The sequence below is a fragment of the Colius striatus genome, chromosome 2 (assembly GCF_028858725.1).
Source record: "Colius striatus isolate bColStr4 chromosome 2, bColStr4.1.hap1, whole genome shotgun sequence".
Lineage (NCBI taxonomy): Eukaryota > Metazoa > Chordata > Aves > Coliiformes > Coliidae > Colius > Colius striatus.
Genome location: NC_084760.1, coordinates 93,336,295 through 93,348,627, shown reverse-complemented (window position 1 = coordinate 93,348,627; position 12,333 = coordinate 93,336,295). Strand labels below are relative to the sequence as shown.

Genomic DNA, 12,333 nt, shown 5'->3' with positions numbered 1-12,333 from the left:
TTGCCAAGATGCCGGTGAGCAACTCTGACCAATACCTGCAAAATACTCGAAGCCCACTCGGGCCTCAACATCCTGCTTTAGCTGAATCCTAATTCTAGAATCACTCCATAACAAAAGACAAACACTTAACAAGGGTTTGGAATCACTTCAGTGCCCTCCCCTTTCTTTCTCCAGTGAAGCTACCATGTAACCAGATAAAAGATCATAGGAGATAGATTAAAATAGTATGTACTAGGTCCTGACTAGGTGCTTTGTAGTTAGGACTAATATTAAGATGGTACTGATCAAAATACACATCTATGGACTTAGGACAGACGTGCTATCCTCATAAAGGATGTCCTGGAGTAATAAAGTTTATCTACCTGAGGAGAAGAGACCATTATCAACAGTTGGATGGAGTGGGCCCTGTCACTTTACACACTTGACATTAACAACTGGGCTCTGGCCATCATCAACAGCTTGATGGGGTGGGCCTCATCATGTTTATGATTTGTAATATAAGGATGGAACCTCCTGCCTCTGCAAGTGCCTGAGGCCAGATGACCATTTACTCAATCTACACGCCAGGTGTGGATTAAGTAAACTCACTAAATAAAGTAACAATATGTGTTATACACGATTTTGGATAAATACAGCTCCGGATGTAGTGCTGGCTGTGCTGGCTTTGTGGAGTTACCCCCAGCACCTGTCTCTGCACAGGTATGAAATAAAGCATTATCTCAATTCTGTGTGTAGATTGGCTTATGCAGACCAGGCATGAACCCCCTTTTCAGGTAACAACAGGACCAACATCCTCTGGTGATGCTTAAGTCTAATACCTCCCTTAAAAGAGAAAAAGCCAAAATTGAAGTAATCTAAGAGTTTTGGCGTGGGTTTTTTTTCTTCTTTTTCACCACCTATGCTGTTATCCCCGAGTAATGGATGAAAGTGATGGCTGGGAGTGAAATCACTTGGCCAGGAGTTGGCTGAGGGATCGCTGCTAAGCACAGGTCCTCCCAAGCAAAGTCCCAAGGCAGCCTGTGCCCTGTGGCAAGCTCTAGCCTGCCTGGAGTGGCTCATTCAGGCAGCGGACACAAAATTCCCCATATCTCTCCACCTGCCAAGACTCGCTTTCATCTTCCCGAGCATGCTGGGCGAAAGAGGAGGTGAGTGCGCTCGCTGCCAGTTACAGGCCCCGTTCTCAGCTCCGAAAGCTCTTATGCAGACACACTGGCGGGCCCGAAGAGCTCAAGCCCAGGGCGCGGGTGACGGAGCAGAGAAACGGGTAGCAGAAAGGGCCACGGACGGCTCTTACAGCCCCTTTTACCCAGTTAACTTCTCGGGAAGGCTTTTGTGGGGCACATCCGCTCTTCAAGGCAGCCCAGGGGACCGGCCGCCCCCTCCTCGGGCTGCGTGGGCCGAGCCGCCCCATGGGCAGCGAGACCCCGCGGCGGCCGCATGACCCGCCGCTCCCTGCCCCCCATTGATACACCGCAGCAAACCGGAACGTTCCAGGAGCCGCCGCCAGGCACGGCGAATCGATACCCGACCGGCAGATCCGTCCGGCCGCTGAGACGGGGGTGGGCTATCGGCGCTCGGCTAGCGCTGCCGCGGGCGGGGGGAGAGAGCGCGCGGCGGCGACGCGGGTGCTGGGCGCGAGGCGGCTCCGCGGCGGCGGGGGCAGCTGCGGCGGCGGCGGCGATGGCGGAGCCGGCGGACAAGCTGTACCGGGCCGAGTACGCCAAGAGCGGCCGCGCCTCCTGCAAGAAGTGCGGCGAGAGCATCGCCAAGGACTCGCTGCGCTTGGCCCTCATGGTGCAGGTACCGCATGGCGCGGCTGGCGCTCGGGCCGGCCGTGGGGCGGGATGGGGCTGCTCAGCGCTGCACCGGAGGGGCCAGAGGCCGAGCTCCGCTCCCGGCGCCCGTCGCGGCAGCCTGGAGCCGTTCAGTCGAGCCGCTCTCCGCCGCTGTGGGGGCGAGCGCAGCCTATTTTTAGCGGAGGCTCCCTGCAGCGTCCGCCGCACCGCTGCCCGCAGCGCTCCCCGTTGCCTCCCGCCCCGAGGGGGCCGGTGGGAGCTGCTCCCCGCGGGCCCTGCGCTGTCGCTAGCCTGTAAAAGGCTGTAAAGGTGTCCGGAGGTGAAGCGGAGCAAAGTGCGCCGTTAAATGCCTTAGTGGATGATTGAGGGGGCGTCCCGGGGCCGCTCGTAGAGTCTCTTTGTTGCCATCCGGCTGGCACGGGACGGGGGTGGCGGCAGGAGGTGGGCGTGAGAGGGAGCCGAGCTCGGCGTTTCGGCTCCTCTGTGCCCGGGGACGCGTCTGTCACTTGGGGTGTTTTGTGTGAAGTCAGGGGAATCTCCGTGCGGTGGGTGCTTTGCATAGGAGACAGAGAAACCGGGACCCGAAACGAAGAGTGTGTTTTCCCCTTTCCCTTGCAGCGGGGAGAGCGGTGGGGTTCGCTGTCGGGCAGCTCAGGGGCTGCCAGCAGCAGAGGGCTGTTTTTACAGAGCTGGCGGACACGTTGCAGACAGGATGAAGAGCTGAACCGCAATGTTTTGCTGTTCAAATGATTTGCATTTTGGGGAGAGAGACTTGCTCGGTTTCCTTTCAAAATGAAGGGAAAGGCCTCGCCTGGTGTCGGGGGGCTGGGGATTGTGCACAGACCCGTAATGCCGTTTTGGCCACACTGAAATAGCTCCCCGTTGGAGGATGGGGAGATGAACGCTGCTGTCCCGGGAGGCAGGGATTTGCTGGGGCAGGGCGAAGAGCCGCCTTCCCGGGCTTTGTCCCGCCTTTGGAGGGATGAAAAGGGCCTGCGGCGTGCAGGTGCTGCAGACGGACAGAGGGTTGCGTGCGGGCTGTGCTGCTGTGTCGTGTGAAAGATAAGCAAACACACGGATGTATTTTCACGGTGGGCTGGCAAGGCCAGGGAGTGTGAAGGCCAGAGCAGATCCGTCTAGATGGGTGCTGTAGCTGCCAGCTGCCTGAGAAGGGACCACGCTGCGCGGCTCAGAGTCACTTGTGCCCCTGGGAGAGGCCGTGCCGGGAGGCTGGGCGAGAAGAGGCCCGGTGGCCCCTCGCCCGGGGCTTGGCTCCCTGCTGGGCATGCCTGGCTGCCGGGGCAGGGCTGCCCGCGTTGCAGGCAGGAGCTGATTACCCGGAGGGGGAAATACCTGCCTCCGCTTTTGTTGCTTGGAACCTCACTCTATCCTCTGGGGAAGATGCTTCCCGGCACCAAGCTGCAGCTTCTGCTCGCACGTGTTCCTGCTGCCTTTTCCTTTTGTTTCTCCTGCTGCCTTCAGTCGCTGACTGGAGGTGTCAGCACTTTTCCTTCCCCTGTGCCAGCAGCCGCTTCTCCGGTTATCACACTATTGTTTTCCTGTCCTGTCTTCTCCAGCAGTTGAAGCCGTTGTGAGGTGGGTTGGCCGTCCTTGGCACAGGGGGCTGTGGGACCGCAGCCTGCCTTGGTGCAGGGAACGTGTTCGGTTTTATAGGGCGAGGTTTACTGATCGATCTCCTGGGTGCAGGGGGAGGGGTACAACTGAGACTGTGGCATCCCTCGTAGAGCCACTGCCTTTTAGCCGACCGTCTCCCCAAAACTGTCGGTCTTGCATCAACCGCTTGTAATTTTTATTTTTTCCCCATGATCTCTTGAGTTTGCTTAATCTCTCTTGCAACCGTCTCACTCTGCTGCCAGCAGAGCACTTCTCACATCCAACTGCTGAGCACGCCACGCTCCTCCCCAAGGGCTTGAATTTAACCAGAGCACTCGGACCCCTTGTATCCTCTTTGGGAAATCCCCTGCAGGGCAGCCTCTGTCTGCCTTCAGCCAGTTAAGGTCTTTTGCAAACTGTGCAGAGGAAACTAAAGGGAGACCTAGACCAAGTCCTTAGCTGGGAGCCATTTCTACTGTAACTGCCTTTTGCTTTGGTTTGTTTTCTAGGTAAAGAGTTGTGAATAACAGTGGGATGTTTGGTGTTTGGCACAGGGCAGACATCCAGGCCCCACAGGACCAGCATGGCTTTAACTTTTGCTTCCAGCTGGAACCGAGCAGTTTCTGTTATCTGCATGTGCAACATGAAAGCAAATCAGTCTCTCCCTTTTCCCTAGTTTGTTTAGAAAACTACAGTCTAGAGATAGGTGAGCTGAGAGGAGTTGTGTAAACAAGATCTAGCTTGCCTGGAGGTTTTATTTCCCACACAGTAAGAAGCAGTGCTGCAGGTGCACAACTCCATGTAGTGGAGAAGATCTATTGATGGCTTGTATGGTTATCTTAAAGACTGAGCCAGCCCTTCCATGCATCCCAGTGCCTTGTGTCTCCAAAAGCCTTTGTGTTAGGGACAGAGTCATAAGGCAAAGTCCCAACAGGAGCCTAGACCTCAGGGGTGACCAATTTTCAGTGCCAGATCTACATGTGGCTTCCAGAGACATTGAGATCCACCTCAGGGTGGCTCTAGTAGGGCTATGGTGCTGTGAGGGTAACCAGATAATCAAAGTCTTGGCTTATGGGAAGAGTCCATCTGGAAATAGTAATGTCCTTTTTACAGTTTTGGTTGATGGTTAGTTGTAATTGAGGCTCCCGATTCTCCTAGTCCTATGCTGTGGTCTTCAAAGCCCTTGTTTCCTATTTCCTGCTCATGAAAACAAGAGCAATTTCTTGTGTCTTGGAGATCTCCCTCTTGTTGGTGAGTGACACGTAAAACACTTTCCCAGGTCGTTTATTCTGTATCATCTGTAATAATAATTATACAACGCTAATTATTATTAGTACGGCTGTTGTTTGTGTGCAGCACTTGGAGCCAAACCACAATATGGTTATTTTGTCTGATGGGTAATCGGAATGCTGCCAGGTTGTTACTTAATATATGTGAGCCAGAAGCAAGGGGAGCACTTCCACGAGGAGGCTGGCATGAGACAGGGCACTCTGGAGCCACTGCAGGGAGGCTGTGGGTGTTGTTTCTGTCCTGATGCAGGACTTTGTCGGACTCTCCTGTTTCCCTGAAATTTTACTTCTGCCTCCTGCAGCCCTCTCAGGAATTTCTTTAGGCCACAGTCCTTGGAGCTACTCTTCCTTTCTTGTGCGTGGCAGTGGGCATTACAGGTCATGGACGGTTTGCCTGAGAAGTGCCTCTCAAAGGGATTGTGTGTTGCACTCGGAGGTCCTGCAGGACAATGCCAGCATCCCCTTGTGCTGCAGTGGTCTGGAAGGAGGTTGTAGCAGATAAGCCACGTGCTGTTACTCTTTCCACAACCTCTGTTTTGCTTTGCTTATGCCTGCAGATGGTCTGATTCTCATAGCGAGGAAACCTTTCCTTGTCTGCTCAGGGTTGGTATAGCCACACTGAGGCTATGACCTTTTTGAGTAAAACAGATGGGTTAAGCAGCAGGGTAGTGAACTGGTTAAGCTGAGTAAATGCTCCTTCCATGTCTATCCCCTTTGTGACCTCTCTCCAGCAGCTGGTCTCATCTTAAGACTTTATCCTAAATAGTATCCAGCTCTTAGTTTAAAAAAGAAGTTACCCATGTTTAGCCCTTTTTGATTTTGTGGGGTTTTTTCATCCTTCAGTTCTGTCTCAGTTGCTTCATCTTGGCCTAACATGCTTTCTTCCAAGTCGCCCATGTTTGATGGCAAAGTCCCTCACTGGCATCACTACAGCTGCTTCTGGAAACGGGCTCGAATCGTGTCCCATGCAGACATTGATGGCTTCTCTGAGCTCCGGTGGGAAGACCAAGAGAAAATCAAGAAAGCCATTGAAACTGGAGGCCCTGGAGGAGGTAAGCAGAGGTCTCCTGGTATTAAGAGGTTCAGCTGGAACCATGCTCCCTTTCCTCAAGCTGTTACTGTTTTTCTTTGATTGCTGTGTCTCTTCAACAAGTGATATTGGAAGATTTGGTGTAATGTCTTTGCACCCCAGAGCTGGGACACTGGCATATTATATCGATGAGGAAAGAAGCCAAGTCAGTTGGCAGATGCATTGCCAAATATTTCTTGTTGTTATGGTTTGTTTCTTTTGTTTTCTTTTCTTTAATATTAGCAAATGCCATTGTACTAAAAGTACTTTTCCTGCAGCCTGTGGCTGTGGTGGCCCTTTGAAGTTGTTACACCATGAACTAGTGAGTCCGGGGGCAAGTGAGAAGGGTCTAAGTACCAACCAGACCAAACTCACCGTGTCTCTCTGTAAATCAAGGATGCTGGGCAGTTTTAGATTGATGTAGCCGTGCAAAAATCAAGAGGAAACTGGTGATTGGGAAGAAGAGTTTTGCTTTGAAGCAGAGCTATTTGTGACTCCCATTACAGTCAGTTCTTCAGTAAGATCTCATTTTACCATAGTAGCAGGAGAGAAGTAAAACGGGTCAGCTCAGTGCACCTTTGAAAGTCTTCTAAAATCATTAAGTGAGCAATCCTGAACAGTTGCTACTTGGCTGCTTAAAGGACTCTTTCTATTTTAAAAGCGCTTTTGAGCATGGGCTGCTTATCTTGCTCTGTATGCAAATTCATGACAGATGAGTTGCTGGAACACAGAGGTTTATTAATGCAGACTGCTAACAATCTGGGACAGAGAAAAAGAAAGTAAGGGAATGCCTTTTAAAGCTGAACTCAGTATTTGCTTTGTTCTCCAGGAAAAGGAGCAGAACAGGAAGGAGGTGGCAAGGCTGAGAAGAGCCTAAATGACTTTGCTGCTGAATATGCCAAATCTAACAGAAGTACTTGCAAAGGCTGTGAACAGAAAATAGAAAAGGTAAAAAGCCTTTCTTAGATTTCCATCTCTTGTCTCTTCTTCCACCAGTTCCTGCTTTAGCAGGGAGGTTGGACTAGATGATCTTTAGAGAAGGGAAGGGACCCCTACCATTTTGTGACTCTGTGAAACAGTGACTTGTATATTTGCTTCCTGTCTGTCCTGCGTATGGAAAGCGCTTGCAAAATTGCATTTCTGTGTCTGAGAAGCAGCTGCGTCCTGGATTTCTGACAGTGAAGGCATCCCTCAGACCTTGTAGCCTGGGCTTCAAACCTGCGGACATTTCCTTTCACTTGGGTCTTGAAGTAGGCTGGAACACCGTTTGCCAGCATTTCTGTGGCAACAGGGCCACCACCAGCTGCAGTTTTTCCTGCTTTTTGCAACACAACAAAGGTGTTCGTCTCTTCCTCCTCCTCAGCCAGACCAGCTCTGTTGTGTGCACTGTATCCATATTAACTCTATGAAAGCATGCAAAAACATGAGTGCAGCTACTAAATGATGCAGCCCTGTAGTTGAACATGTCTTGGTGCTCTGCTTTTTAAGACAGCTGGCAAAATGAAATTGTAAACCTCTGATAGATATGAATAGACCTGTCAGTTGGGTAAAGTTGTCAAGGCCCAAACACTAGCGCTGATATGTTTGCATCTGCAGAAGCACTGGTGACTATTGTGTAGACTTTTCCTTGTTGGAGCGTGAAGTATTGTGGTCTAAAAGCACCTGAAACAACTGCTTGTTGGGCATCTGAAAAATAATTTGTGGTAAGACAGAATGAGATCATATTAACGCCGATACTTGAGAGATAAGGACATAAAGTTAACTTGCTTGCATGGTGTTTGGTTGTATGAGTTTTGCTTCAAGCTTCCTGAGAGCTGGAGTATGGGATTACCCATTTTCACTACTTTTTGAACAAAAAAACTCCTCAAAAAGCTGGGGTGTATTTTTCACCCTTGAAAGAGTATTGAAGGAAGCAGAGGAACTGTAGTGAAAGAGATTGAACAGAAGTTCCAGCCTTGATGGAGGGATTGTTGCAATTTTAAAGCTGCTTAGTAGGAAGCATTCTGTAAGTAACTTGTGCAGAATGGTCTAGCAATTTCTCTTGTGTCACTTTACCTCAGGGCCAGATCCGGATTTCCAAGAAGATGGTGCATCCCGAGAAGCCGCAGCTGGGAATGATAGATAACTGGTACCACCCAGACTGCTTCGTGAGCCGCCGGGCGGAGCTGGGCTTCCTCCCGGCTTACGGGGCCGCACAGCTCCTGGGCTTCAGCATCTTAAAAGCTGAAGATAAAGAAACTCTGAAGAAGCAGCTCCCGGCTAGCAAGAGTGAAGGGTATGTGGGCAATGCAAGAAATTGCGTGGTCTAGATGAGCCATTGCTTGCCTTCAGATACATCCATGAGAAATGTCTTGTGACCTTGTTATCTCTGTTAAAAGGGTATTGGTCATAGGAGGATTTGGTCCTTGCTGTGACCTTAGGCAGATGAAAACAAATTCCCCATCCCTGGGAGTGTGCAGTCCACTTGCCTCCTGCTTTGAGAAAATGCAGAGGCCAGCAGCTGTGGCTTAGAGGACTGATGCAGGGCTTTCAACCATAAAATAATGCATCCTTAATACAAATGGATCCTGGGTTCTGTGCCTCCTTGTTTGATGCTGTTATCTGTGATGGTTTCTGTGCTCTAACCACTTGTTGGAGAATTGATTTGACATCTCATCTCTATCAGAGCTGCTGATCTGTGACAGGCACTGAATCTAATAATGGTGTTTATTGGCCACATAGTAGTTACACTTGGATGCTTTTGTTCACTAAATCTTTTATGGTACATCTGAAATTTCATTGCCTTGAAATTTTTAGTGGAGGCTCTTGACGGAACTTGTACTGACAGAGAAGCTCTTCCAGGTGACTTGCTATTTTTGGTCAATCCTTCTCTTTTAATGAAGGCTTTTGTTATTTGTTTTTGAAGTGAGTTCGCCTAGAGTCATGCTTCATAACACAAGCCAGTGTTGCATTGTCCACGTGGAGGAAGGAACATAAGGTGTTCCTAGGTCCTACAAATATGGAAGATCTTCGTGTTGTAAAACGTTGGGCTTCTCCATGTACTCTCTGTAGACTGAGTTCAGCTTTACTTTTGCAAGGATTCACCGTGAAACTGTCCAGTGAGACTGGTGTCAGGTTCCAGGAAGCTGTAGGTGTGTAAAATCTGTGCAGTCTTTGTCCATATTGGGCCTTCAGATACACGGCTGCTGGGCACAGCGTACTGCTCAGGGCCTTGTGTGTATGTGAATGTCGTCCTCGGCCATAGGTGATGGAGCAGGGCATGCTTTCATTAATCTATGTGGTGTTAAGAGACTGCAGCTTATACAATTTATTCGTGGTTGGTAAGTGGTTGTTCCAGAAGCATTCAGCAGTGATGTGGGTGCTGTGGGAAGTGTCTTGCAGTGCCAGAGGAGTTGCTGCTCCTGCTAGAGTCCTCATGAGGTTCTGTGCTGTTCACCTCACTCACTAAAACTCTGAGGTCTGAGACCAGCTGTCTACATCTGCCTGACAGTCTTGCTGTCTTTCCACACAGGCATTTTCCTTCTGTGTGTGTTGCAGGATGTAAGTCCAACTACAGTGTTTTAATGCACTTGCAGCTTTTCAAGTAGTCCTCTGCCTTTTGTGCCGAGGAGCGTGTTCTGCTTTGTCCTAGAACAGTGTGTGAGTTTAATAGCGTTATTTGTAGTTTTCTCCCATGTCTTCAGCAAAACTCTAGAGGTTTGACTGTGTTAAGTGTTCCTCTTGTCTGCCCTAACTCTGCTTTTCTGGGCCACTTCTGGGATGCTGTGGAAAATATGAAGGCTTTGTAAAGATAGGCCACAGAGTAGTTTGCCAAGTCACTGTGCAAACACAAGCCTAGAATTGCAGTGTAAAAAGGCTTAGACTGTTGAGGCAGAGTAATGTGAACCAGGATCTCACGCCAGAAAAGCAGCAGGATGTCTCATCTTTCCTGCTTTCCAAGCACTGTGTGAACAAGCCCCTCAACCATGAAGGTGCTGCTTAGCTCTTACACTCAGTACCTTTCTTCAGCTGTTTGGGCTGTGTGCTTGAGCCAAGGATGTTAAGGGTCAACTAGAAAAAGGAGTTGTCTGTCAAATAAACTGGATGAGGAGTGTAAATAAACAGAAAGAGGGGAGAGGTGTGGTGTGTTTCCTACCTGGTGATCTTCTGCCAAGAAAGCACAGAAGTTCTGGAGAAGCCAAAAGAAAAACAAGCCAGAAGCTTGTAACAGTTACTTCTGATAATTCATCTTGTCCATTCGATCAGATAACAGAGACTAATGATAGAAATTACAGCAGAAATAATGTTACAGCATCTGTTTCTCAAAATGATCTTTCAAGATATTTCTGCTTGTGCCGCATACAGATTATATCTTCATAGAATGGTAGGGGTTGGAAGAGACCTTTAGAGATCATCTAGTCCAACCCCCCTGCAGAAGCAGAGTCACCTAGATCAGGTTGCAGAGGAACGCGAATGCATCCAGGCGGGTTTTGAGGACCTCCAAGGAAAGAGACTCCACACCCTCCCTGGGCAGCCTGTGCCAGGGCTCCCTCACCCTCACAGTAAAATAGTTTTTGTGTAGATGGAACTCTTTGTGTTCCAGCTCCATCCCATAACCCCTCATCTTGTCGCTAGATATCGTAGAAAAAACTGCTGCCCTACCTCCTGACATCCACCATTTATATAAAGATTAATGGGATACCCCCCTCAGTCTCCTCTAAACTAAACAGCCCCAGTTCCTGTAGCCTTTCCTCGTAAGGAAGATGCTTCAGTCCCCTGATCATCTTGGTGGCCCTGCGCTGGACAATCTCCAGTTCTCTGTCCCTCTTGAACTGGGGGGCCCAGAAGTGGACACAGGACTCCAGATGAGGCCTCACCAAGGCAGAGTAGAGGGGGAGGAGTATATGTCTCTGCAGTTCAGATGTCACACATGCAAATTCATCTGCTGCTTCTGCATGTCTAGCCCATCCTCCGAGAAGCTCAGGTTTTGGGACTGCTTTCTCAGCCCTTCCTGTAAGGACAGCAGCATGATATGCCTGTTGCAGATGAGAGAAGTGAGGTGCTGACCCAGGCAACTGAGAATAGGTTGGAAAATCTCTTCCCTCTGAAGGGCAAAAATGGGGAAATTTCTCATATGGAGCCTGACTCCTTTCCTAGGTCAGCTATGAGTGAAACATACCAACCTTTCCCTGGGTTTTGGGATGTTGTGCTGAAGCACCGTCACTTTGCAGGCCTGGGGAAGAGGGTGCCTTATGTCCTTGTCAGCAGCTTCTCTGTGGAAAGAGTGCTTGTGTACTGATGGAGGAAATGCAGGAGCAGCTCGCAAGCTCCCTTTGACTGTCCTTTGGTAGCACGTGTTTCACCCTCCTCCTCTGAGCTGTAATACTTTCCTGTATTGTCTGCCTAGTTTGTTTGGGCAGAATTGCTGCCCAGGACATGAGCAAGGTGTAATTCTCAATGTGTCATGCAACCCCAGATTAACTGCAGAGGTTGCCAAAGGCAGAGAGAGGGTAAGTGCTTGAGTCAGCAACAGTCTGGTGGTGCTTTACATGGAGGAGGAGAAAAGAGGAGTTCTTGTTCTTCCCTGGGTCAGCTGCTTGCTTTGCCCAGAGTTGCTGTGATCATCCTTTCCACTCATTTTCAAAAATAGGGAAGGGAACGTCAAAAACAGGGAGTACATGGTAAGGAAAGACCAGGCTAGAGTGGGACAGTTCACCTCCCTCTTCATCTTCCCAAAATCAATCTTGTATATCCTCTGTGAAGATGGGAAGTGCTTTATGTTGTCTGTGAAGTACCAGTTCCTTTAGCTGTTGGCCTGTACCTGTTAAATGTGCGCAGTGTCCTTTCCCCAGACAGAGCTGGGGTGTACACAGTAGCACACAGCTACTCTTAGCAACACACAGTGTTTGGTGGTCTAGGGGATGGAGGACAAAAATAACATATGTGCCAGTGAGTGTGTATTTTGTTGGTTGTTCTAAAATTTACTGGTTTGTGAAGACATGAGGTGAACTTGGCTTTGCCATTCCCTTCTCCAGGCTGTATAAAATGATGGTTAGCATTTGCATTAAGCCTTGGGCATAGCCATGGCCAAAAGAGAAGGCAATAATGACTGACAGCTGTATGCCTCTCTGCAGCTGGGATGATCCCTCCTGCTCTACTGTTTGTTCAAGTGGCTGGAACAGGTACAGTAATCACTTTGTTTGGGAAAGCAACCAGCTCTCCCCTTGACTCTGAGGAGAAGCTGCCAAAAGTGTGAGCCCCTGCTGGCGTTTGGATGCTTCCGCTGTGTCACAGGGCCTCTCTGCAGGGTGGTTGCCTTCCAGCAATCTGTGTGCTGACTTTCCTGCTTTTGGAAACTGAGAGACAAGTTAGGGCATAGGAGTGAGCACTGGCTTGCTGGAAGCAGCCTGTCAGCCTGCAGAGGGAGAGGCACTGCAGATGCACAGCATTTGGGCACCCATCCTAAATACTTGTATTATTAAGCCTTCTGGGTTTGGAAGGTGCAGCAGAAAGCTTTGCTCTCAAGCTGATATGTTTTTCCCAGATAAGTTGTGTACCCATGGCTCTGTTAAAACTTGCACGGTGA

The 12,333-nt window shown here is 49.7% G+C and overlaps 1 protein-coding gene across 1 annotated transcript in view; it reads left to right on the top strand.

Moving 5' to 3' along the window:
- Window positions 1–1,622: 1,622 nt before the first annotated feature.
- The window catches only part of PARP1 (poly(ADP-ribose) polymerase 1), a 34,091-nt gene continuing 23,380 nt past the window's right edge, over window positions 1,623–12,333 (top strand). Inside the window, exons 1-4 of the mRNA XM_061991525.1 lie at window positions 1,623–1,800; window positions 5,589–5,751; window positions 6,598–6,716; window positions 7,829–8,043. Of these exons, the coding sequence (XP_061847509.1) occupies window positions 1,681–1,800; window positions 5,589–5,751; window positions 6,598–6,716; window positions 7,829–8,043 (617 nt within the window). The 5' untranslated portion in view covers window positions 1,623–1,680. The remainder of the gene's footprint in view (window positions 1,801–5,588; window positions 5,752–6,597; window positions 6,717–7,828; window positions 8,044–12,333) is intronic.